Here is a 24,035-nt window from a genome sequence, read left to right as displayed (position 1 = left end):
CCTCTTCTGTCGTCCAAATCTCACTTAGTTCCATTCCAACCCTCACAGAGCAGGAGGTGTCTCCTACTGTGGGTCTTCTTCCTACAGCTGCTTTTACAGCAGGAGGACTGACCTGCTTCTTGCAGCTTGTTCTCCTCTCCTGAAGTGTCTGTCTATCTGAACAAGCCAGACTGATGTCTGTTTGCACTCCTCTTTCTGCAGTAAGAGTCACACTTACAGATGTCTTTCTCTCTCTGTTCACACTCTGCCTTGCTTGAGATCAAAACGCCCATCCTCCGGTTGCTTACACGATGACCACGAGCATTTTTGGCTGCTGCAAATTCACCTCCAACTTTGTGCCTGTTTTAAACCTGGGGCTGCAGTGGTGAATGATAGGATTAAATATTGCAGTTCTTTTGTTTGCTTTCCTGAAATATCATTCCCTTCTGTGTAGCATTTGATTTTTCTCAGTATAGGTAGATTATGGTTTTAACCAAGTGTTCTTTTAAAAAATAATCCTTTGAACTAGAAGTATCATGTTACTTTTTTAATAAAGTTAGTTTTATTCTTTTAATTACTTTTACATTAAATGTTATCACCTTTATAAATGTCAAAACTGAAGGTGTGTATATGGCCCATTTCTGGACTCTGTGGGGAGGATTCTGAGCAGAGATTACATTGCTCTTGCTGTTTGAACTGTTTGCTACTTATCTCTTGCTTACAGAATCTTAATAAAGTAAGTTGGAAGTGCTGTAGCTGGAAGGCATTCTTCCTTACACAGTGCAGGATTTCAATATAATAGAAGAAACTTGTTTAAATTTTTGAAGTGGATAAACGGTTAAAGCAAAACTCTATTATTTTGCCCACTCAGCAGTCACCAGCAAAATGTTTATTAAAAAGGGATATTTGAATAGAAAGTTGTCTCTTGGAGCAGATACTTAATGATCTGGAAGAAGTATTTCTGCATCCAAATAAGTGTAATTAGGCAGTTGTGACAAGTGCATACCTGGAAAGAGGAAATATTACTGATTGGCAACATAAGCTACAAAAAGCATTAAGATTTAGTCAAAGATACTAAAGTAGAATTGCCTTGAAAGGAATGAAGTCAATATCTAACTATGGCTATCTGAAAGAAAGTAATCTTTCCAAGTGACAGTTGATATTGGTGTCCCTAAACCAGTACTTTTCCCAGTTCCTACTGGTTTTTAGATCAGCGTCGACCTCATGCCACAGTTCAGGGGCATGCTTCCTTGAGTCTGTGTGCCACCAGGCCACAAACAGAAGGACCTTTAAGTGCAGCACTTGAAAGGCTTTGAGGCCAAGGTGCACAACTGTTTCTGCTATTTTAGAGAATAATCGAATGCAGAGATTTGTACTGCCTGTGCTATCAGTACTTTTCCATGTCTGGTACCAGAGTGTTCAGTTGTAACTGCTGGATTTCTTGTCTTGAATTAGGAGAACAGAAGGAAAATCTTTACTTATTCAGCATGCCATTGAGGAGTTATCTGTACCACTTCTCCTGTGACTGATTGCTTTTAAGGCTCTTTGGTTCTTCTTTGCTATGATGGGATAGAATCTAGTGATAAAGGTGTTTGGAATCTAAGTGTTGGGGAAACTAGGGTATGTCTGTAATTAGGGCTGTCTTGTAAGACTTGAATTCAACTTCTGGGAAGTAGATATTACATTACCTTTGATCTCTTTGTCTCAGAAACTCACTTTCATTTTGCTTGGATGCCAACAGCAAAAGCATGAAGTTTCCTTTTGTTGTTCTGAACTGCAGATTCAAGAGGAGCATCAGCACAAGAGTAGTAGTCTAAATGGAGTCTAGATAAAGTCTTGTGATAAGACAAATTTGGAGCAGATTTTATAGGCAGGAAAGGAGGAACAGGAAAGAGGGAAATCCCTTGAGGTTCAGTATGAGTGTTGATAAGTCAGCGATAGCAAGGTTGTGGTGACCTCTGCAGCCTTTGAGCTGCATGCAAAGCTGAAGAGACATCTAGCACCTCTGCACTGTGCTGGCAGCTGAGGGGCTGCTGACTGATAGCAAATTGTTTGGCTCTGTCTTCTGGGCCACTACTGGAAGAAGCACATGCTTGTGTTTTTTTCTTAGTGATATGAGAGATGGTCAAATTACTGTAGCTGAAGTTTTGCTAAAAGGAAGTGAGCCTGGGAGGCAGGCCTGTCAGGGAAAACTTGAGATGTTCAAATGTTTGTAGTTATAAACCAATGTGTTTTGCTTTTTTTAAAGTAAAACTCGTATAGCAAATAGTCAAATCTTAATTGTGAGAATTGTTACTTGCAGTGGTGTCAAAAATCTTTACTAACAAACAGATGAATGTAACAAACACTGCACTTCTATTCCACGCAAGTGAAAGCACTGAATGAGTGCAGAACATTCGAATGTGACCATCAGTGGGGTTACTATGGCTTCTTGACTTACCCAGTGATATGAACAAGTCATGTGCTGAACGTTATTCTCTGAAGGCTATTTTGGCTGCTAGTATAACCCTGAAGAAGACAACATGCTTGGCTGATAGAACAGAAAATGCTTCTGGGTGACACAAGATTCCTACTCTGAAGATGAAACAATGCCTTGCACCTGAAAGCAGAGGTGTAAATGGGCATTTCTCACGGCATTGTTTCTGCCCCTCAAACAGCAAGGCTCTGGAGGGGACGTTTTGCAATGTGTAACAAAAGCTGTTTTGCTGGCAGCGTTGGAGATGTTACTTGCCAAAATCCACCACATGGAATGATGAGTTTCTTTGAGACTGTCATTAAAATGTATCTGTTTTTCCTGCCCTTATATGTTTATGCATTAACTGAATGACCATCCATGACACAAGATGAGCTCAGTGCTTCTATTTTGCTCAGATATTATTTATCAGTTCCCAGATGCATGATTGTCTTGTAGGTCTAAAACAGCTGTGGTGTTAACCATGACAAACTTGCATTTCATCCTAAACTTATGAGGGTAAAATGAACTCAGATTGCATTTTAAATTTACAGATGCTGAGACAGCAGAGGGTCTATCTGAGCCATCTTTATCTGCACATACAACTGCAGAAAGCAGATCTACAGTTCTGCTCTGAGTAGGTTTACTTTATGCCTCAGGCTTCCACATTTAGCTTGGTAGAAAAAAACACCACTTGATTTAGAATAAGACAGATGCTACTGGAGAGAATTAGAGCTAGTGGGCCTCATTCTGTTCCATCCCTCTTTTCATATTGCTTTAATCTCCTTTTCATTGATACTGGTCCTGATTTAAAGCAACGTGGGGTCTAAATCTGGCTGGTTTTAATGAGAGGTTGAAATACAAGTGAGTAATGCAGTAGGATTGATTGGTAAGCAGCTAATAAAATTCATTTGATGTAGTGGCTGCAAGAATTAAACATGAATGTTGACGCTTCATCCTTCCTGTCCATACCAATATGTTCAGTTCCCTTCTGGGTGACGCAGCAGCTACACAACCCACCAGACACGACAGTGAGAGTTAAACAAGATGCATGTTCAGAAGGAAGGAGGGAGAGGTTTGCTCTTTGTTCTCCTCCTGAAGCCATAGGAAAACCACAGGAAAGATGCTTGCTCTAAACATGAGTTGTGATTATTTTGTTCCCTGGCAGTGACAGATTGTTTATTGGAGTAAAATGTAAAGTGTTTGATTCAGATAGGTTAGAAGATCTGTTTCCTTTTAATGCATTTATTTGCGTTAATCTTAAAAGCGCTAATGGGAAATGCATTTATAAACCTTGAGACTGGAGCCCTGGATTACTGAACATTGGTTATTACCCAGGAATGTAGCTGTGCAGTTCTATTGGCCTTTCTTCTACTGTAATCTACAGATCTCATTTAGCTGCTTGCAGCCCTGTTCTGAAACATGAAAGGAAGGAAATCTCTCAGTAGCCTGAAATCAAATTATCTCTGTGTTAATCTACATGTAGAACACCCAAGCCCACATTCTAAAGGAAAATAGTTCCTAAGTGAAGCTGCACAGTGTGCTTTGGATGTAAGACTTATCTGTTTGGGAGTGGGTTTTGTGGCTCTGGCCTTTTTTCTTTTTTTAATTCAGAGCACTATTTATAACATCAGTTACCTCCTCCTGCTTGGGATAAGTCATTTGGCACATCTGTTGCTGAGCTTTAGGTGCTCACCGCTTTGTGGGGTCACGTTTAATTTTTCCTCTCAGCTGCAATGAAGGACCATTTCCCAGTGTCAGCTGCTGCAGCGTGCTGCCTGCTGCTACTGCTACTGGAGCATTTGGAAGAGATAAAGCAGGCTGCTATTCAGCTTAACCGCAGAGCTTTGCTGCTTTGCCATTTTGTTATTTTGTCTGTGTTAGGAGATACCACAACAATATCTTCTGTGAAAGGATCATAACCATCTGCAGGATTTTCCAGCCTTACTGTAGTATTTCAGTTGTTCCTTTTTATCAGTGAGAAACCGGTCTGGCTATGGAAACTGCTGCCTACCACTGCATCTGTTCCTGCACTTCAGAAAATGGAGATGCAGTGGCTGTAAACACAGCAGTTCTCAGCTGTAGGCAGCATGCAGACGCTCTGGGTTGTGTTGCTTTCTGTAGCCTTTCTCTCATAATGGCAGCACTTTTACCAAAGTGCAAAACATCTGGGGGCCAGGAAAAATGAGGATAGGATTGAATTGTGCAGTGAAATCTTTTAAATATTCTGTGTTAAAAAAATAAATAAATTCATAATGCTATTGCAGTTTGTTCATGTGATTGACTTATCTATGGCCAAATATGACTTTGCATGAATGGAGGCAAGCCTAAAAAAAGGACTGGAGAGTGAAGTTATGAAATGCACTGCTTTTGTTTTAGATTTCTCTTTTTCATTGAAATAGCCCCTGACAATAGACATATTGATTTTTGGTGGCATTGCTTGCAGTATAGCCCAGCAAGGCAGTACAGCACGGTAAGGAAGTCTTTCTGTTGAAAATGAGATGAGACCAGGTCTGTCAATATTGTCCAGTGCAGGTAGCAGTGCCAGTGCACTGGCAGTTACTGCAGCACCTGGAATCGTGCATTCATGTAAGCTGCACTGCTGGAGAGTTTCGTTCTGGCTGTGTGGAAGGCAGTACTTCAATAAAATGGCAATCTTCTACTGAAATTTTCTGCTTTCTGGAGGAGCTTTTGCTAGCTTAAAGTTGATGCAGACAGTGCAGGTTGGTTCTGCTCGCTGTGGAGGGACCAGCAAACCGCACAGCAATGGGAGTCAGACTGCAGTCAGGGGCAGTGCTGCAGCTCATAGCTACAGCTCTGCTAACAGCAGCTGTGAGAATGCTTTGAAACCTGAATATACATGAATCGGAAAGGGGACACAAAGTGCAATCCATTTTTTTTTTTAAGTAGAGCTGCTTATTGATTTCAGTGGGGGAGACCTTTGAAAAATCAATGACGTGCAGCTGTTTTAGGCTGCACTGGCATGTGTTAGAGGGTGTTAAAGCGATTGGCCTGTGAACGAATCAAGCCAGTAGCAATCAGACTTGCAGAATTTCAAGCCATGAAGAAAATGAGTCAGAGGTTTGAGAAGTAGCAGATATGCTATTTGTGTTACAGGGCTGGCTTCTTGATATGGGGGAATAAAGTGCTGTTTCCCAAATGCTGCCTGAGTAAAGTAGGTAAATGGAAATTAAGTTCTGCAAACCAGTGATTCTTTTTATGATGGCAGTGAAAAAAATGAATGATGCCTGTGCTTTCATGGTCCTGACTGAGTTTGGTGGAATTAGCACTTATTGAGGTGGAACAATAGCAGGGGATTGGAGCTGTCACATTCGCATTCCGCAGACTTGTACCAAAGTCCAAATGCAGCCATCTCTGCATTGTCCCATCTTTTGATATGTATGTGACTTTTAAAAAACTGTTTCACCTAAATACTCATGTGGAAATGTGGGGGGAGGAGGTATTTGTGCAGAGAATTTGCAGTGCGCAGCGTGAACTCAGTCCATCACATACTCCATTAAACCTTAGGGTGGACACTTAGTGTGAGCGAACACAGCACCACTTTGCTGTGCTGTTTTATGCTTAATTAACACCAACGCTGATCTTCGAGGGAAGTGTGGCATAACGAATGCTCTGTGATTGAAGACTTAGGCTTACTCAGTGCAGACAAGTTCTGAGGGCTGGAGGAGCAAGGGCTGTGCTTCAGGAAGGTGCTGTCACGCTCTTCTGGTCTATAAATGATAAATTCCAGAATGAAATGGAACCTTGGGGTAGAACTACTCATAAGCTAAAACTTTTCCTTCATATTGAAATATCTTTACAAGGGTGATTTTTGTATAATGGTCTTCTGAATTATTTATGCTATTATATGCATGTAGTTATAGGGGTGTTTTGTACTTCTCTAATTTATTTTCCTCTCCCTTTGGGAGCATGCTGTAGCAATAGAAGCGTATCTTACTAGGGAGACAGAGTGACTGTATAATTAATGCTATGGGGGCCTGCTGTGCCCTGAAAACACTTCATGGGATTTTGGAAGAAAATCCAGAAGAATTTGAGGTAATGTGTTGCTATGAAGTGAGGAGTCATTTTTCAAGGCAGTCCATAGGAAGGAAATGGCTGGTGTCATTTAAATTGCACTGGTGAATCAGGAGAGATTAGCTAGCAGGTCTGCATGTAAGTGGCACATTAAGGTGGAAGTCTCACTGCAGATATCTGCTGATAGTGGTAGGTGTTGGTACAACTGTAGAATTAGCTTTGTTCTTGCAAACTGAAGTTGTGATCCAAAATGCAACTTTGCCAGCAGGCTTGTGTCTGTACTGGGAGGACTTTGTTCAGTGCACTTCTTTCTGCATGGGATCGTAAGTACAGGTGTGATGATGCAAGAAGTGCTTTGAATTAGTATAGTTTTTATATATGTATCCTACATTTCCATATATTTAAACATATATATTAGTATAATTTATATAACATACTATCTATGACAAAATATTAATACAACATTTATATATTTTAGTGTAAGTATGTATATGTGGTTTTGTGCACGTTGCCAAGCCCAGAGTGTGGTTTGTTCTGTAACTCTGCAGGTTGTTTCTGTGAAATGATTCCTGCTGGGTGTCTGGGTGAAATCTCTTACTGATGTAATGCTCAAATATTTTATGCAGACATTTTTCTGCAGTGATAGAACTGGCAAGCTGGTGTTCATTGCTACGCTTTTAAGATCTGAAGTTCCTTCTTAGAGTTCGAGCATTTCCTCTCCTCTTGCCTTCTCCCTAGCGGAAGCCTTGTTTCACAGACTGCTTCTGTCCTAAGAATTATAAAAAAAAGCCCTGACCAGCTTTTTTGTTTCTTTTGGTGCCAACACAGCGTGTCTGTCTGTGCCTATGAGAGAACTATATTGAAATAGCTTTCTTTGTGAATTCCTCATTGCTATTCATTGGTGGAGGTTGTCACGTAAGGGTCAAATTAGAGCTCCCTCAACCAGAGCAGCAGTGGGAAGAGCCGCGCTCAGGACAAATTTCACTATCAGGTCTGAGAAGCAGTTTATTTGGAAATTGTTACATGCAATGTGTTTGTTTTTGCAAAGTATTGCTCTTCTGTCTGTAGAAACTGAATTATGCTTAATTTATTCCTCCTGGTCATTTACTTCAGCGTTAGTGTTTCTCTCGCTCTGCCTCCTTGCTTTCATGTTTGGGCATATCCTCGCCAGTTTCATTCTATCTAGTAAGTTCTGAGCACAGCATTTACTTTCTTTAGTTAAGAAAAATGAGTTGTTTCTCTTTCACATGGCAATTCCTTGCCCTTTGAGACCGAATCAATGCAAAGAAAGGATCCTATTTCTGGTAATTTGGCAGAAAGATGTGAAATGGTGTTTATGCTGGCTTCAAGAAGGCAGACGGTACCTGGTCAAGCATGAAATCTGCTGGGGCAAAATTACTCCTTGAAAGTGTTCTGAAATATTTGAACCAGCAAAGTAAGTTTGTACTGGCTCTGTACTTCATGCCGTGCGGTTGCTGCATTTCTGCGTGGTTGTAGCTTAAAACTGGATATGCTGCTTCGTGGAACCAAGCCTTTGTGAAATGGATTCTGTTCTCTACATTATCCAGCAAAAACAGGTACTATATTTGCAACCAGTGACCCAGAGAAGCGTGGTGCTAAGTGTTTTATGACTAAACAGGTCAGATTTACCAAGTTAAATAAAAGACCTAACATCCAAGAGCCTACTTTCACTTGGTTTTCCTATAGGATTGGCTTACAAACAGGCTAAAGAAAGTGACTTTAAACTACTGTGCTGTGTGCATTTTTATAGAAAGAAATCTACCCCCTCTGACTGGTATCCATGAAACAATCCTGCACTGTTTGGAGGCTCATACATCAAAAACGAGGCCGAAGTTGTGTGCCTAGATAATTGCTGTTAATTAAAGGGTGTCACGTTAGATTTCTGTGTTGTAAAATGTTTGGCTACAACATCCAGTTCTGTAATGTTCAAACTCAGTGCTCCAGTTTAGTCTGCCCCAGTTCAGCAGACTGGGGAATTGCAGGTATTGACTGCTGATAACAGATCTCAAACCTTTTTTGATATTATGTTGTAGTCTACAGCAGTCTCGAGATTGCCTCCTTTGAATTTCCTTTGTTTCTTTCTTTTTCTTCCACGTTAGGAGCAAAATAGTATTATAAATAAATTATACAATATGCTAAGGAGAACCTAGGAAGTGACTGTATGCAGAAGAGGCTGTAATACCTTATTAACTAACTCTTTCTTCTCTTTCCTCTCTTATAGCTGGTTCTGCTTGAGGCTGCTGTCCTACTTTGTCGATACTTTCCTAGTCTTAGCGAGTGATGTCACAGCATCTCTGACATTCAGACCCCAGTAATCCACTTGGTGTGTATCTTGCTTGGTTTTCTCTGCATGCTTCGTGATCTGGCATGGGTGATAACAGTCATTTTGTGCTGCTCATCTCTTGTAGCACTTCAGGGTGAAAACATAATTAGCATGTGCTATGCTTCAGTTTCACAAATTATTTTAGCCCCACTTTTGCTTTTAAGCTGATGGTTTTCCTCCGTGTAGAAGCACATAGCAACTGTTTCCATGCATGCTTACAGGCTTTCATGTTTGTTGCTACAGCTATCAATGTGCTGTATGTACAGGCTTCTTGTTGCTCATCACAGTACCATTTCTTGCTAGCAGGACCCAGAGGACTTAAACTGGTCTGTCCTGTGCAATAGCAGTGCTCAGTATTTGGACTATTGGAGCTGAGACATTTCCTTTGTGCCTTGAGAGGCACTTCCCTTTCCCCAAGAGAAGGTTCTGCAATGCTCTGGTGGGCTGCTCTCTTCAAGCACAGCTCACTCTAGTATGCAATTGCTTTAGCAAGGCAGAACATTCTGAGCAGTGCTGGGATTCGAGGTTCTCAAGGATGCTCAATTTAGATGCACAAATCTCAGAGAAACTGATACCTCTATCTCAAGAGCTCTTTGACAGTTACTATCAGCTACATTCTGTATTACCAAAATTGATGTGCAGAGGACCAACTGACCCTGGGCATACCAGTATCTCCAAGATCCTTCAAACTTGAGCGTGAGCTGGGGCATTGGCAGTGTATGGGCTGCCCATTTTTTGCCTCTTTGCACAAGGATGATTTTCATCCCTTTTGAACACTTAAGCTGTATTGACCCATAGGTGGCCATTTGGTGCATTAGTTCTTCACGTGAACAGTCAGAAAAAATAGAACCTCTTACTTGGCTTCAACTCTAACACAGCACAATAATCTATTTAGAGTCACATAGGCAGGTGGGAGAGGATTTGCTGCTGTCAGCGTAGCCTTTGACACCTTGTAGGAAAGTGTTTGCTGTTTTTAGAAGTGCAGCCTAAGGAATATACTTTACCTGGCTGCTATAGGTCTAATATTTTCATTTAGTCATAGGCTTTTCAGTGCACTTTAATTTAGTCACAAATTGCAGCAAATTGCTGGTGGCGGCCTGAGTAACTCATGAGTCAGTACTTCTATTTTCCTCCTCTAGTCTATAGTCTAGACTGCTGATAATGTAAATTGTTGAAACCCTGAGTAAATAACTGGGAGTGCAATCAACAGCAAACAAATCTTTATCTGCTAATAAATCATTTGAAATGCAGAAGCCAGTCCAATTGTTCTTAAAAGGCATTACTGGTCCTGCTGCTGTTTCTGCATAGCAATTAGGAATTTTATGGTCACTAATTGTACATCTGAAAATACATGTTTATTTTCAGCCTTATGTGCAGAGAAAAGAAGCTCCACATCTATTGCTGGAAGGAGGTTAATGTTTCGTTTTCTGCATGGAGATCTCTATAGCTCTCAAGAGATTTGTACCATTTAGAGAACCCAAAGTTTCTAGGATCTCTCATGTGTGGCATCAAGTTCTTACAGCTCATTACGAATTTTCAGAATGGGATCTCTGTCCATTCTGAGAAAGTGACTTGAAAGTTATACATTAGCTGAGCCATCAGATGTAGCTTCAATCATTCAAGCTGTTACTGCTTCAGAATCTGTAGTAGAGGAGAGCTGCACAGTTTCACATGCTGCTCTTGCTAATGCCTTTCCTTAGAACAGAAACTTTCAATATATATTTTAAAGGGAGTCTGTTTTGTGAATTTAGTTACTGTAGTTGACATCTTGTATTCTTCCCACAGTCCTAATGGTTCATGTTTTGAATTTAGTCCATAGACCTATCCAGCTCACGGGGCTCCAAAAGAGAATGGCTATCTCTTATCATGGTCACATATGAGGAAAAAGTGGTTTTAGCTGCAGACAATGAATTCCCTGTGTAATCTGAGGGTCCTAAAGGAAACTTGCAGTTATATGTTCTCAGGTGAGGTTCAGGTATCTTTTTTTTAAAATAGAGTCTTTTAAATCCTTAAAATGAAGCTTAACCTGAGGCTGAATAATTTTTAGTGCTTTTTTGCTTTTAAGATGGAACTCTTGTCTCTATGAAGAAATGCAGTAAATTGTTACGGCATATTTGATGAGCTCTATGAGCTCTACAGTGATTACTTTCCACTAGAGCTCAGTTCTGACCTTTTCCTGATGAAAAACCTGGAGGAATGCTTAGGACTCCTATAGTTTGATTCTGCTTCCTTCTGTTACGTGTATGTGGGCTTATCATTATGACACATAAGCCAGTTGTTTAACTTAGGACAGAAAAGTTTCATCCTGCGTTGGATTTCTGACTTTCATCTCAACATCCAGGACGAATACATCCAGGATGAAACTCTTGAGGAATCTGTGAGCATGTCTGTACTGCTGGGAGGCAGAGCTGGCTCCATCTGTGCAAAGTAGGGAAGCACAGAAGTTGATATTTGCAAGTTGGCTGCACATCAGACAGCTTAGGTCCAGGAAGCATGGCTGTATTTATGTGTAAGCTGTGCTGGGACTAAATCTTGCTGAGGTGTAGCAGGTGAGTCTTGCAGTGCTGTCCTGCCTTGCATGGACTTCCTGCAAGTTCACCGTCCTGTTGGATGGTGATTCTCCTTTGCAGAAACCTTCATGCCCTCTGATGGTTTTATGGGCTTTTAATAAACCAGCATTGCAAAGTAAGATTCTTAGTGGAGGATCCCTGAAGTTGACAGCATGGTCTATGTTTGACCAGCGTGCAGCATCTGGAAACCCTTTGGTTTTTGGTTTTCCTTCAGGATATCAACAGGATTTAAATCCAGTACATAAGTAAGAACAGTCTTTCTATTATATTACACTTTTGCTTACTGAGCTGAAAGCTTGAGGAACTGAAATCATGATGGCAAACATTGTGAAATTAACGCATAGTAGTCCTTACATTTTCCAACATGATTTCTTAACACTCAGATTCCTTTCAAAAACAACTTTTTAGGAGCTAACATTGAACCACAGTTATTGACAGGCTGTTTCCTATGAAATCAAAGTATCTACTGTGGATTTTTAGTCCATTACTTCTGCTTCAGTGTCTTGTGGGCCTTCTGGATGACTTCAGGAGAAGAGAAACCTCAAAGTTATTTATAAGTTTCCAGCAAGCTTATGTGATAACAGGCAGTGTAGCTACACTCACTAATACCTCTCTTTTGGGAATACTGCAGAACGTTGTTATTAGCTGCTATAGATTCAACAGAGGAAAAAGACCTGATAGATGTACTGGATATGAAAAAAGCATCAATTCAATTCATGCACAGTGATGAAATGCTCAACTTCTGGAAGCCAAGCTTGGGTATCACCAGTGCTCGTGTTAACTGTTGATAGATGGGGAAAACAAAGAATCTGTCTGGTGGGAGGAAGCGTTGCTTCTGATACACATGGAGAGGCCCTTTCTAGATAGTGTAACTCTTGGCATAAAATTGGTATAAAATTCACTTGGATTACAGGACCTGAAGAAAATTGTACCTGTGTACTCTGCTCCAAAAAGCTGCAGGTATTTTACTAGCATGCAGTAGTAAGCTAATTACTAGTTCAGCTTTAGTGAAAAGGATTCCACTGAAGCCACCACTTAATGCTTATGTTCTGTTGCTGGAAATGAAAACATCTTAACTGATGTTCAAATGATAGATCTGTGGAATTGAAGGGGAGTTTTGCTCCGTGTGCCATACAGGTGGAAATAGTTTTAAATGAAATTCTTCATAACTCTAGTGAAGACAGAAAGCAGGACATATATCACACATCCAGTTCTTCTCTGAATTCTTTTTCCTGCACTGAAAGACAAGCTATCCTGTGTGTTTTCCATTGAAGATGTTTGATTTGGGCTTTTTCATTTACATCATTATAGTGAACAGCTGCATGAAGGACTGCTTCATTGGCTCCCATGCTGAAATCATCAAGCACATTTCAACTGCAATTGCACTGTCTGTATTTAAAAATATCTTTCATCTTACGGCATACTCCTGTAATTTAAAATGGAAAACTATTTTCAGCTGCTGTCTGCTAAATTTGGGGGGATTCCATTCACTCGGAAAAATGAATGCAATTGTTTTTTGTACTATGTAGTTTAGCTTCAAAAATATTAGACTTCTCATTTGCTGTTCAAGTCCAACATGCCAGGTGTCTGTAGTGAGAAGGGTGGTATTCCTCACCCCTCCCAGTTGTCTTTTTTATATAATTCTTTTCAAGTCTGCTACTATTTGCATAGTGAAATTAGTTCTGCAAGAGGGATGTATATTCCTGTCGAGCAATTTTAGCAAAAAGATCAAAGGAATTAAATATCAAGTCTGTCCAAGGTGAGCGTGTATTTTTTGCTTCATAGAGAAGCACTGGATTAATTACTTTAGATTGAAAATCAAATCAATGAGAAGGGAAGTCTTTTCAAAGAGTAGTAGAACTTGCTTCTTAGTGTGAATGCTGTTTTGGTACAGTGACTAACAATGTGCATTTTTATTCTCAACCTCTGACCTGTGTCCTCCCCACCCCTTTGCCTAACCCTCTCCATTTGCCCATGTCAGTTAACAGGCAGGAGCATTTGAAAGCAATCATGGATGACTATGATATCAGGTCTGCTGCCAGCATTTTAGCGTCTGTTAAGGAGCAAGAAGCTCGTTTTGAGCGGCTTACCCGTGCACTCGAGGAAGAGCGGCGCAATGTCTCCTTGCAACTCGAGCGTGCCAACCAGCCCGCAGACCGCATGAGCATTTGCAACATTGGCAATGGTCAGCCACTGGCAACCGCCTGGCAGCAGCTTGTACTGCAGGTAACAGCCTGCTCATCTTACCTGTTGCTACAGTTCACCTATTGCAGAATTTTCCATTCCAGAAAGTCGGGTGCATCTTGTTTGTCATCGGCATCTCGTTCCATAAGTTGTCTTCTGGTATCCCAGAGCTGATGTTTCATTGCTTAGTTTGGTAGCTCGGATTTCAAAGCCTTGGCTTAGATGGTGCTCCTGCTTCCTCTTAGCTCGTGGGATATTGGTAAAATGTGTGCGTCCCAAAGGGAGATCTTCACAGCTTCTTTTAAATCTGTGCCCTTGCTGTAAGTATGGTGATGATCTGGTGACTGGAAAACACGGCTGAATCATAATCTCATTAGCAAACAAAATTTCCATTAGAAATAGTTGGGCTCTGAATAGGGAGAACAGCATGAAAAGCAGGAATTTCCCTCCTGTGAAGTCTTATTGTTGTGTAAGGAGCACTTCATAATTTGTTTTGTGCTTATTGGAATGATGGACATTTTTGTAATGATGCAAACTTAAGTTTTGTGATAGCTTTAGATTTCCAGATACTGTTCTGTCTGATTTGTGTTCTCTAACTGCAGCGATAAACTACTTCCATCTTTACATTGCTTAAACTAGCAAATTACTCTGACGTGCAAGGTAAGTCATGCAGAAGCAGCAGCACCATTTGTGAAGGTCTCTTTCCTGAGAAAACACTGTTCAATTCAGAGAGACTCCAGGCTATGGGGATTCTAAAGGTTGCTTCTCAATAGTGCCAGGCAGCTCTACAATTGTACCTGCACTGAACTGCAGTCAGGCCAGCATTTACATCATGTACATTAGCATAATGTTCCTATTAACAGCTGCCGTGCCTCTGTTCATACAGATGCCTGAGTATGGGACTTCACGTGGAGGGAGTAGTCTGCAGTGGTTAGGTTTAAAGTGTGACAGCAGCGGGTAGAAGCTGGAGAGGCCATTATCCTTGTGATTAGTGGGGGTGGGGGGAGATGTCCTTCCCTATTAAAAAAAAAAAAAAAAAATTATATAGGCACAAGTTCACCTTCATTTCTTTTTTTTCTGAATGACTGTGCAAAGTGCATGATTAATAGCTTCAGAATGAAATGCCTCGCCCACAGAACTGATGAAGCGTGAGTTTTCTGCAGCTATGGCCGCAGGTCTAACCAATTCCTAGGAAACTTAATGAAAGAGTTGAAGTTACACTGGGGTCTATGTGGCTCTTAGGGCAGTGCAGCTCCTGGAAGTGACACCAACTGTGCGTCCCTGCTCTGGGATCGGGGGTGGGAGGCTCCATCAGTTGAAATCTTTTGAGTGGCTTCCAAATGACATAAAACAGTTGGTCAGCTAAATATGTACAGTTAATATTTAATGTGTGGTTATCTATCGGAATCTTCATGAAGCATACTGAGGGTCAAATTCCTCCCAAATTTACTAGAATTCTTCAGATGGCATTAAATGAAGGATGAAACCTTCAGGCTTGTGCAGAATGTAGAGTGATTACAATTTTCCTATTATTTATTGCACTCTATTGTCAGGAACACACAAATTAAAAACTATAATATGCTCTGCTGGCTGTAGGGATTGCTCATGCACGAGTCAGATGCTTCCACAATAGAGATGCTCATCTCTGTCACCCTGTTCAGCTTCATGTTGTAAGACACAGTGTAATATTACTCCAGTGGGAGCTTTTCCATTTGGGATGGTCAAAGTGATTGTATGCAATCTGGTTATTGTGTGTAGAATTTGGGCAAGAATTGAGGGTTATCTCCATGTTATGGGAATGCTGAATAATCTTTCATGATCTCTCCAAGTGAACATCAGTTTTCCATGTTTGGTTATCAGAGTGGAATTCAAGGGGTTTTTAGTGAAGACTTTTGTAGTGAGAGCTTTGTAACAGCCTCAGTATTTTTTTTTGCACTCTGTAAAGATTTCTCTTAAGAAATAAGATCTTTTTCTATTGGACAATTAGAGAAAAGGAAAAGAGGATGTGGGCAGTGTGCCAAATGTGTAACAGTTTTTCTGAAGCCCTCAGGAGACAGCAATCAAGGCCTTATTCCAACATTGATTCTTATCATTATTATTGTTATTATTATTGATACCAACTTCAAGTTTATTCTATAACAGTAGCTCCTCATCCTGGGCAGCCTGTTTAGGGACTTTTCATTCCATGTACTGATGAGTGAATTCGGTGTGTTCAGTGTGAATTTAGATATGCAAATGGAGCATGGGAACATGGTGTGCTCGTCGACATTTGCATGTACAGCACAGACCTTTGGCCATTCGTAAGGAACATCGGCTCTACAGATGGAGGTCAGGGATGTGGCAACTACAGCACAAGTTTGTGCATAGACTTCTTGATATTGAATGAAGAAAATGGGAGGGATTTTTCTGAAAAGCATCTTGAAGTTGTTTTGATGGGAGAAATTGATTTCTTGGACATTCTAAATGGATCCTAGGTGGTTTGTTCGGGTATTAATTAGGAATAGCAGGAATTATTTTTTAATGAGATTTTTTTTCCCAGAGGATGGGTTTCTGGGAGATACTGTCCTCACAATAAGAGGTGCTAAATGATGCTGAAATGCATCTATTAATATTAATGAGAATCTTTTTAGAGTGAGGAGTGGGCAAAGAATGTTTTCGCAGCCCTCTGTGGAAGTCAGCGCCAGCAGACCTTCAGACTGTGCAGAGGTTTGTGCCCCCTCCCCTTCCTGCACCAGGCAATAATCAGCCAGCTGTAACCAGCACAGTTTCCAGTGAACAGGAGCAAAGTGCTGCATGTTGTTAATTGCTGTTGAACAAGTGCTTAAATACAACCTCTGTCTTGTCTGACTTGCGTGGATTTAACACTGGTTTGAATTACTGTGTGCACCCAGTGATGTGAATTCGGGCGTTTTAACTCTAACTTTTGGAAGATGCTCAGCTCAGCAGAAGCACTGTGATCCAAAGCCAGAACTGGAATTGTGTTCCCCAGCTCTCTGATTTCCAGGGAAAGACTACAGAGGGTTCATATGTGCAGTGCTGCAGGTTTTGAAGTGGTCAAGTGAAGTGCTTTTCAAGGCTGAGAACCCTGTGGACAAAAGGTCATCAGTTACTTACTGAAAACCTTTCCTCTACTGTGAAAATGTAATACTTCACGAGCTTTTAATCAGAGAGCTTTTATCAGGTTTATAAAAATCTTCTAAAAATCCTTCTAGTTTTTAATTATGTTCTTAACTGTGTTTCCTGCCCTGGCCATGAGTGCTAGGGGCCACGTGGCAGCACATCTCTCTTAGTTTATGGAAGTGAAAATTTGGTTGCATTAAAAGCAGCAGAGATGCATTTTAATTTCTTTGCATTTGCATCCCTAAACTTTGCACTGAAAGAATGTTTAAAAAAAAAAAAAACGTACAAAATGGAGGCATAGGCCAAAAAGCCCTGAGTTACTGGTGAGTAGCACCTATCTTGCATCTTCTACACATTAAGATCTCTTGCTGATGATTTTTTTTTACAAGCCTGGTAAATTTTAATACTCTTCATGTGTGAGGGATTTAGTTTAATTCTCCTGATTCTATTTTGCTTCTTTTCAAGTCAGCCTTCTGCTGCTCTTCACAACTGGAACTGAAGTTGGAGAGGGAGAAGATATGAAAGTGAGTGTAGGACATGTACTATTGGAAGCTGAGTGCTCAAAGCTGAGATGTTATCACTGGATGGCTAACCATCCAGAACATAACTTTCTAATAATAAAGAATATTGTCTTTTTAATAAAACATCAGACACACAAAACTTATTAAACACAAGGCTGTGTCCTGAGGTTTAAATTGGCATGGCTTCATGGGTTGTAGAAAAGCTGTCAAAGCTGGGGAGCTGAACAAAAAATGTTTGCATTCCCCATTGGTACACAGACAGGTACTCTGTGGCCATAATTAAGCATTGATATTCTTCGATACTCTTCTCTTATGTCAATCAGAAGTATCTGTGACTTCTGCCCACAGTGGTATTTTGTGAATTGAGAGTCAGTTTCACATAACAGGTGAAAGCTCACGATGAGAATTAGGTATGTGTGCACATACACATATACACAAGATTAGGTCAAATTGTGTTTCTAAGAAAATACCATCACATTAACCTTTCTAAGAGTTTGGGCCCAGCAGTAACTCTTCTGTGTTTCATTACATTTAAGATTCCATTCCGCGTGGTGTTGTGTACTGTTAGAGTTTAGAAACCATTTCCAGTATACTGGCAGTAAGAACATGGGTGCATTAGTATTGAATGTTTGAACATATGCAGAGAAGAAAAATAGGATTGTGAGCTGCACTGAGCCTCAGCTTCCTTTTTTCTCTCTCCCTCCCTACCTCATACAGAATGCAGTTTCATCCCTGCTTAGTGTATAAAAGTTGTATTTAATTGCTTGGTTTGTGGTACTTCTTGGCTGTAGAGCATTTTTTTCCTTTGTTATATAACACATTTGGGCAATTATTAGGGGACTGACAACACAGAGACAGGCGTGCACTATTTGCCTTACAAGTAAGGCTGAGTACAGACAACAAAGCTGTTGGTTCATGACAGCTCCCTGGCACTGCAGGGGAATTTCCCATTCCCCATGCTGGTGCCACTGCTCTCAGCTCCCCACCTTTGTAATTAAGCTCCCATCTTTTTGCCTGTGGAGCACACAGTTGCTGTGCCATTAGTTTAGTCTTGCGAATTCAGCACAGTAAGAGTAGTCTTAGTGAATGGCTAGCAATGACCAGGGTCAGGTTTCAGATTCTGGGTATCTGCAACTATTCAAAGGATGCAGGGGGTGGGGACTTGGGAACACGATTCCCATGGGAGAATGAGTCTGGAGTTCTGCAACAGAACTTGGTGTGGGCTGAGAGGTAACTGCTGTCCCAGTGAATCCCAGCATGAGGAGGAGCCAGAAGCTGTTACTCAGCTGTTTTTAGAGGAATGTGATGCTCTCCATGCATGAGGTGTGATCCTACCTCTGGCTTCCACTGTGTTGGGAACGATACTGTTGAGTTGAGCTTGGAGGCTGGAGCTTTTGCCTCCTTTTTTCTGACCATTGTCCCATCTGTATGAAAGGAGCACCTCCAGGTTTACAGGAGAGTTGGGATCATCTGCTGATAGTAGTACTGGGAACTGGGAGCAGGGAACTCATGGGCAAAGAACTGCTGGTGGCAGTGCTGCTGAGCCAGTGCATCTTACAGGAATTCAGCTGGAGAATTACTGCAGGTGCCTCAAATGCAAAATGCAGTTTCCAAAGTGACAGCGTGGCTTATTACAACCCTGTTTGCCTTTCTGCCTGGGATTAGCCAAGCTCCAAGAGACATCATAGAACCTGCTTCCAGTTTTGCAGGAAGAAATGTGAGAGCACAAAGCTAAAAAAGAACAGGGTTGGTGCAGCAGACGCCGTGGTGTGCAGTGTTTGAGAGCCTCTGAAAGATGGAATCAAGTGGTAATCCTGTCAGAACTTACACTTTGCTGGTTTTCCTGTTTTTCTGTAGCTTCTCTCTTACTTCAGACTTCTTGTAAGGCCTTAGATGGCATAAACATGGATGCATAAACAAATGGGGATATCAGCCTGAATTTCAGCTACAACTAAGAAGATTTGACCAAATACATCCTTCTGTGAAGTTGTTCCAGAAGAGATTTGTATAGGGAGCACCTAACGCCTGCTTAGTAAGGCTATTTGAGACTCAAATCTGTTGGCGTGCAACAGAATCCACTGAAAATCTGAGGCATTATCTGAGAAATGTTTGAAACTATGTCAGCAAATCTAGTTTGAAAAGCACATCTCAAAGGGATCACTTAAAAATTTAAAAAGGGAACTGAGCGACTGAGACGGATCCTGTCTGGTAAAGAAGGAATTATCTTGCTTTTTCCAAACAAAAATGATGTGTTTTTTCAAAACATAATTATATACCATTTATACTTTCACATAGACAGGCTGGGAATGCACCTATTAGCACCAAGATGCTTTTGCAGAGTATCTCATCTTCATCATCAGCAGTGCCTCACCTTCCTGCTTCGCTTCTCTGAAGTGCTCTGCTGAATTCCAAAGTGCCATTTGATGTCTGTCAGCAGGAGAGCAGTTGGGTTCTAAAAAGCAATGGCTGCATTTTCCCTGATCGCTTCAGAAATATTTTCGTGGTTTCACTGGGCTTGGAAAGTCTCAACTTCCTTTGTTATAGGAACTTTTCTACTGAATGATGTTTTGGAAGCAATTGAAAGACAAGGCTATTACTTTGTTTGCCAAGATGTGTGAAAGTGAGAATAATTTGCTGCATCTGTTAACCTTTTTTGGCTTATTATTAATTTAAAATTATTTTACTTGAATGACAAATTCAGTTTCATAATTTCCCTTAATTTTCCATTGCTTCGTGTCTCTGCCAGCAGAAATGTTTTCTTCTAGATAAGAGAAACACATTGACAAGGAATCCAGCTTGCAGCATGCACCTATTCTCTGCATGATGTGTGAGATTTGCAAGATCAGGCAATGTATTCCAAATCCTCACAAAACCTTTTTGTACCCTCTGTCAATTCTTTGACAAGACTTTGCTGTCAGTACGGGCTGTGATCTGTGCACCTGCCCTCATCCCCACCAGGCAACAGAAGGCTGCTGGTCCCTGGGCGCCGTTCCCTCGCAGATCCCCATGTTGCAGCAGGAGTGCTTTGCACAAACACGGGAGGAGTGTGTAAGCAAAGTGGTGGTTTTGGACCCAAAGGCTTTTAAAACCAAAAGTTTTCTTCAATTCCATTTCTGCTGTTGTGGGTATCTGTGTACTCCTGAGAATTTATGCAGAAAAAGAATGGCAGTTGGATTGCAACGTCGCTGATCAAGGCTGAGCCTTTCGTTACTTCGGGCCGTGCTGCTCATGGCTCTGTGAGGCTCTTGCTTTCTTTGCTTCCTTTGCTTTCTTTGTCGTGGCCGTGGAGTCGCTCTCGGAAGTCATCGGAGTGACTGAGAGCAGAATGGCCAGAGATGGCCATGGGCAGCCCGGGGCCGAGTGCCAGCTGTGACGGTAGCCTTCCTCCAAATGAATGTCAGAGTTTATGCTCGAGGTGTGTGTATGTATATATAAAAGCTGCTTCCTGTTTCTAAGCTACCAAATTACTAGCTGAAGAGGTTATTTTTTGAGCCATAGCTGTGGTGACTGGGAGCGCTATCGGTTACTGCCTGAGCTCATTTTAGGCACTGAAGCTAATGTGTGCCTTTCGCTGCTGGTGGAGGAACATGGTTAGAGTTCTGTAGTTAAAAGACTGAGAAGAGCTCCGCTCTCCTTGTTTCTGAAGCAGCTTGATTGGCTCTTTTTTTCTTTTTGCAGCCTTATTCTCTATATGCAAGTGTTTCAAATACGTTCCTCCGGAATAAATGCCATACACAACAACCTTGCTTCTCTCTTCAGGAAAGAAGAAACCAAACATGTTCAGGTTTTGGTTTGAGGAAGACAGTAATTAGTTTGAAAAGGATCATAAAAATGAGTTGATTGCGTAGACATCTATCAGTCCTGTACGTTAATGAGAAACCAGATTTTTTCCCCTCTGAATGAGAGAATGCCGTACGTTGATCTTCTGAGCAAGTGATTGTAACGTTCAGCTTGAAACGTGGCACAAATCATCTGGAAAATCTGAGGGCAGGGAGGGGAGGAATAAAAAAAATGAAAGATGAGCAGTGCTGGGTTTTCATGCTTTGCAGTGCCTTTGTTTTCCTTTCCAATAGCTACAGTATGAAATTATGGCCACAGTCCTAACCTTAAATCAGATTTTTTTCCTTGCTGTTAGCATTACATTTATGAAGGAATGACATCTTAATTTTTTTCTTAAAACCGGAGGTTATTTTTTCTATTTTTAATCCCGTAAGATGTAGTTGATTCTTACCTAAGTGAAGCTGCTAGGCAGAAACATAGGGCATTCATTCGGCTGCAACCTATATGTGGTGACATGAAGCTTCCTTTGTCCTTTACTTCTAATGTAAGCAATGCTGTTGCCAGACTGTCCTTGTTCTCATCCTGTCATGTGACAACTGGGATGAAATGGACTCGACTGATATTAGATGTAGCAAGATGGAAGCTGTTTGTGTCCAGACGACAACGCTTTGAACTCACTGACGTACCTAACGTTGCCCACTGCAGAGTGTGGCTGTGGCTTCTTTGTCATATTGGTCTTCAGCTCCGTGATGCTTTAGACCTTCTTTTTAGCACTGATGCATGGAAGCCTCCTCCCCCTGAATGCTGCCTCCTTCCTGATGAAGGCTATCTGGCTTCATCTCTGTTTCTAACCTTGCAATATGAACGCAAAAGGACTTTCAAATGTTACGAGTGCCACGGTGGTTTTGTCTTACGAGAGTCATGCAACAATTTGGGACCAAGTACGGATGCTCTGAAGGGATCAATGGAATTTTTCAAACATTTAAAAATGATGGAAATGATAACGGTGAGAGATTACAAAATGCACGTTGGTGGAAAAAATTCTTGTTTTCATCTGCCCACATTAAAATAATCACAGTGTGGCTCAGTGACACATCATGGTGTGCTGTTCTTTAGTACTCTCACCTTGTATATTTGTGGCATGGAATCCCTAGAGCAGCAATAAATACAACCTTGGTGTGGAAGGTACCCGTGTGAACAGAAGCTGTCTGATGCTGAGAGCTGCAGTGGGTGCTTTTGCCTGTATGGTTAGCTGGAATTCTCGATTCATCTTGTGACTTGTCGCTCGGCTAGGTTTATGGGTGTTACGTATCACTGGGGCCATATGTTATGTTTCCAGGCAGAGCTGTAAACTGTTTTGGTTTTAGTGCCTCTGAGAGCAGATCAATCCATAGTGCAGCACTACTGATTTAAATTTTTTAAGAGTAATGGGAGAAAATGAAAAGGAGAACTTGGCCCAGATCCTGTGCCTGCCCGTCTTCCAGAAAATTAAAGCACTTCCTACCTGTGTGTTTTATTTCTCCAAGAGAGAAAAGACAGTTCTCAGCCTACTTCTGGCAGTAGGAAAAATGTGATAAATTAAGAAATTAAAGTTCTGTTAAAAAAGGAAGTGGGGAGGGAAGGGGCAACTTTGGGATGTAGTCAGCAGTTCGGTACTGATGGATGGTGTGTTTGTGGCCAGAATTTGGAAATTCAGTATCACCTCAGGGATCTAATCCATAACTCTTATTTAGGTAATTAGTTACTTCAGTATTGCCAAGCCCCAGCATTCAGAAGCATTTGAGCTCCAAGATATTGCAAGCTCATAAAAAAATGTTCTTTGCTTTAAAAAAAAAAAATATATATATATATATATATATATATAAAATCTTTGGTTTTGAGTGAGAATATTTTAAAAGTTTATCTTATAACCAGAAGGCCTCCCAGCATCTACATATTGGGGAGGAAGTTACTGTTCTTGAATCTGGAAGGCTGGACTTCAAAATTCAGCAATGCTAATCTTGCAGGGCTTGCAGACGTACCGGTGGGTTTGCAGTGAGAGAATTGGCAAGTCTGCCCAGGAAGGTTTTTGGTTTCATCGTTCTGCATTCACACCTAATTGCCACAGCGCCCTATGGATATAGACTTTGTAAGGTTTTTTTTCTTTGACAGTGTAAGAAGGTCTGGCACATGTCCACGTACATGCCTAAATTGAATGGTGCCTTTCTGTGCCAGCGTGGCCTCAACAAAAGTTGAGCTCTGTTAGTTAACTTGAAGAATAGTTGGGCGAGGAGGAGGGGGAGAGCTGTGCAAGTACAGGGCACTGGGACAAACTGCATTCCTTCTGCTTTGCTTTGACTTTAGTATTTTATTGAGGGCTGCTACCAGTTGCTTCTGAGTTATTTGTTTTTAAGATGGACTCTGTTTATTTTCTGCCCTCACAGCAAATAGTTTATTTCAGCCAAATCTCGCAGAACATCTACCGTTGCTTTTGTCAGCCTTTACAACAGTGAAACAAACTGCTCAGGGCTGGGTAGCGCAGCTCTGCCATCTTCTGCCCCTCACCTGCCCAACCTTGGCTCCGGTGTTCAGCTGGAACCCTGACCTGGGCTGCAGTAGGAGAGCTGCAGTAAGGATTAAATGTCTGACACATTCCTGCCTGTGTTAAATGTCATTTTTTTAATGTTTATCTGCTGAGATTTGTATTACTTGACATGTTAATTGCACTGATGCTAGAAGTGTGTTTCAGAATTCTCAGGGACTGTGAAGCTAGGATGAAAAGGCCCTTTTGTGCTAAGGTGCCTATTCTGGGAATTATAGAAAACTCCGTTGTGCTCCACCTTCCTTTCGTTCCTTTGGCTCCGACCATCCCTGTTTTCCAGGACAGTCTCTAATTTGATTTCAGTAGCTTTCAGTCCCTAATTACCCTTCTTCAGCCGCCAGCTGTTATAGGCTTGGATTTATTTATTGCTTTGGTTTGCTGCTGGAGCCCGGTATCATAGAGCAGAACCAGCCCTAGGGGGGCTCGGGGGCTGCAGCTGGGCCGCCCTGCCTCCTCCCTGGGCTGGCGG

At 41.4% G+C, this 24,035-nt stretch overlaps 2 protein-coding genes across 4 annotated transcripts in view; both read left to right on the top strand.

Annotated features, from left to right (window-relative positions):
* The window catches only part of LOC146543160 (uncharacterized), a 77,335-nt gene extending 66,431 nt beyond the window's left edge, over positions 1 to 10,904 (top strand). The window contains exons 5-6 of one of the 2 annotated variants that reach the window (XR_014886903.1): positions 8,709 to 8,810; positions 10,623 to 10,904. The gene's annotated coding sequence lies outside the window, so the exon portion shown is untranslated. Of the gene's footprint in view, positions 1 to 8,708; positions 8,812 to 10,622 lie in introns of those variants that run through there. The other variant, XM_085238139.1, reaches the window with a different exon arrangement.
* A 2,471-nt stretch (positions 10,905 to 13,375) lies between these two features.
* ARVCF (ARVCF delta catenin family member) overlaps positions 13,376 to 24,035 on the top strand; it is a 140,605-nt gene continuing 129,945 nt past the window's right edge. For both annotated transcript variants that reach the window (XM_031555925.2, XM_031555923.2), the window contains exon 1: positions 13,376 to 13,606. In XM_031555925.2, the coding sequence (XP_031411785.1) occupies positions 13,391 to 13,606 (216 nt within the window). In that variant the 5' untranslated portion in view covers positions 13,376 to 13,390. The remainder of the gene's footprint in view (positions 13,607 to 24,035) is intronic.

The sequence above is a fragment of the Meleagris gallopavo genome, chromosome 17 (assembly GCF_905368555.1).
Source record: "Meleagris gallopavo chromosome 17, MGAL_WU_HG_1.1, whole genome shotgun sequence".
In the NCBI taxonomy this organism is placed as follows: Eukaryota; Metazoa; Chordata; class Aves; order Galliformes; family Phasianidae; genus Meleagris; species Meleagris gallopavo.
This window is presented reverse-complemented; position numbering and strand designations above follow the sequence as displayed.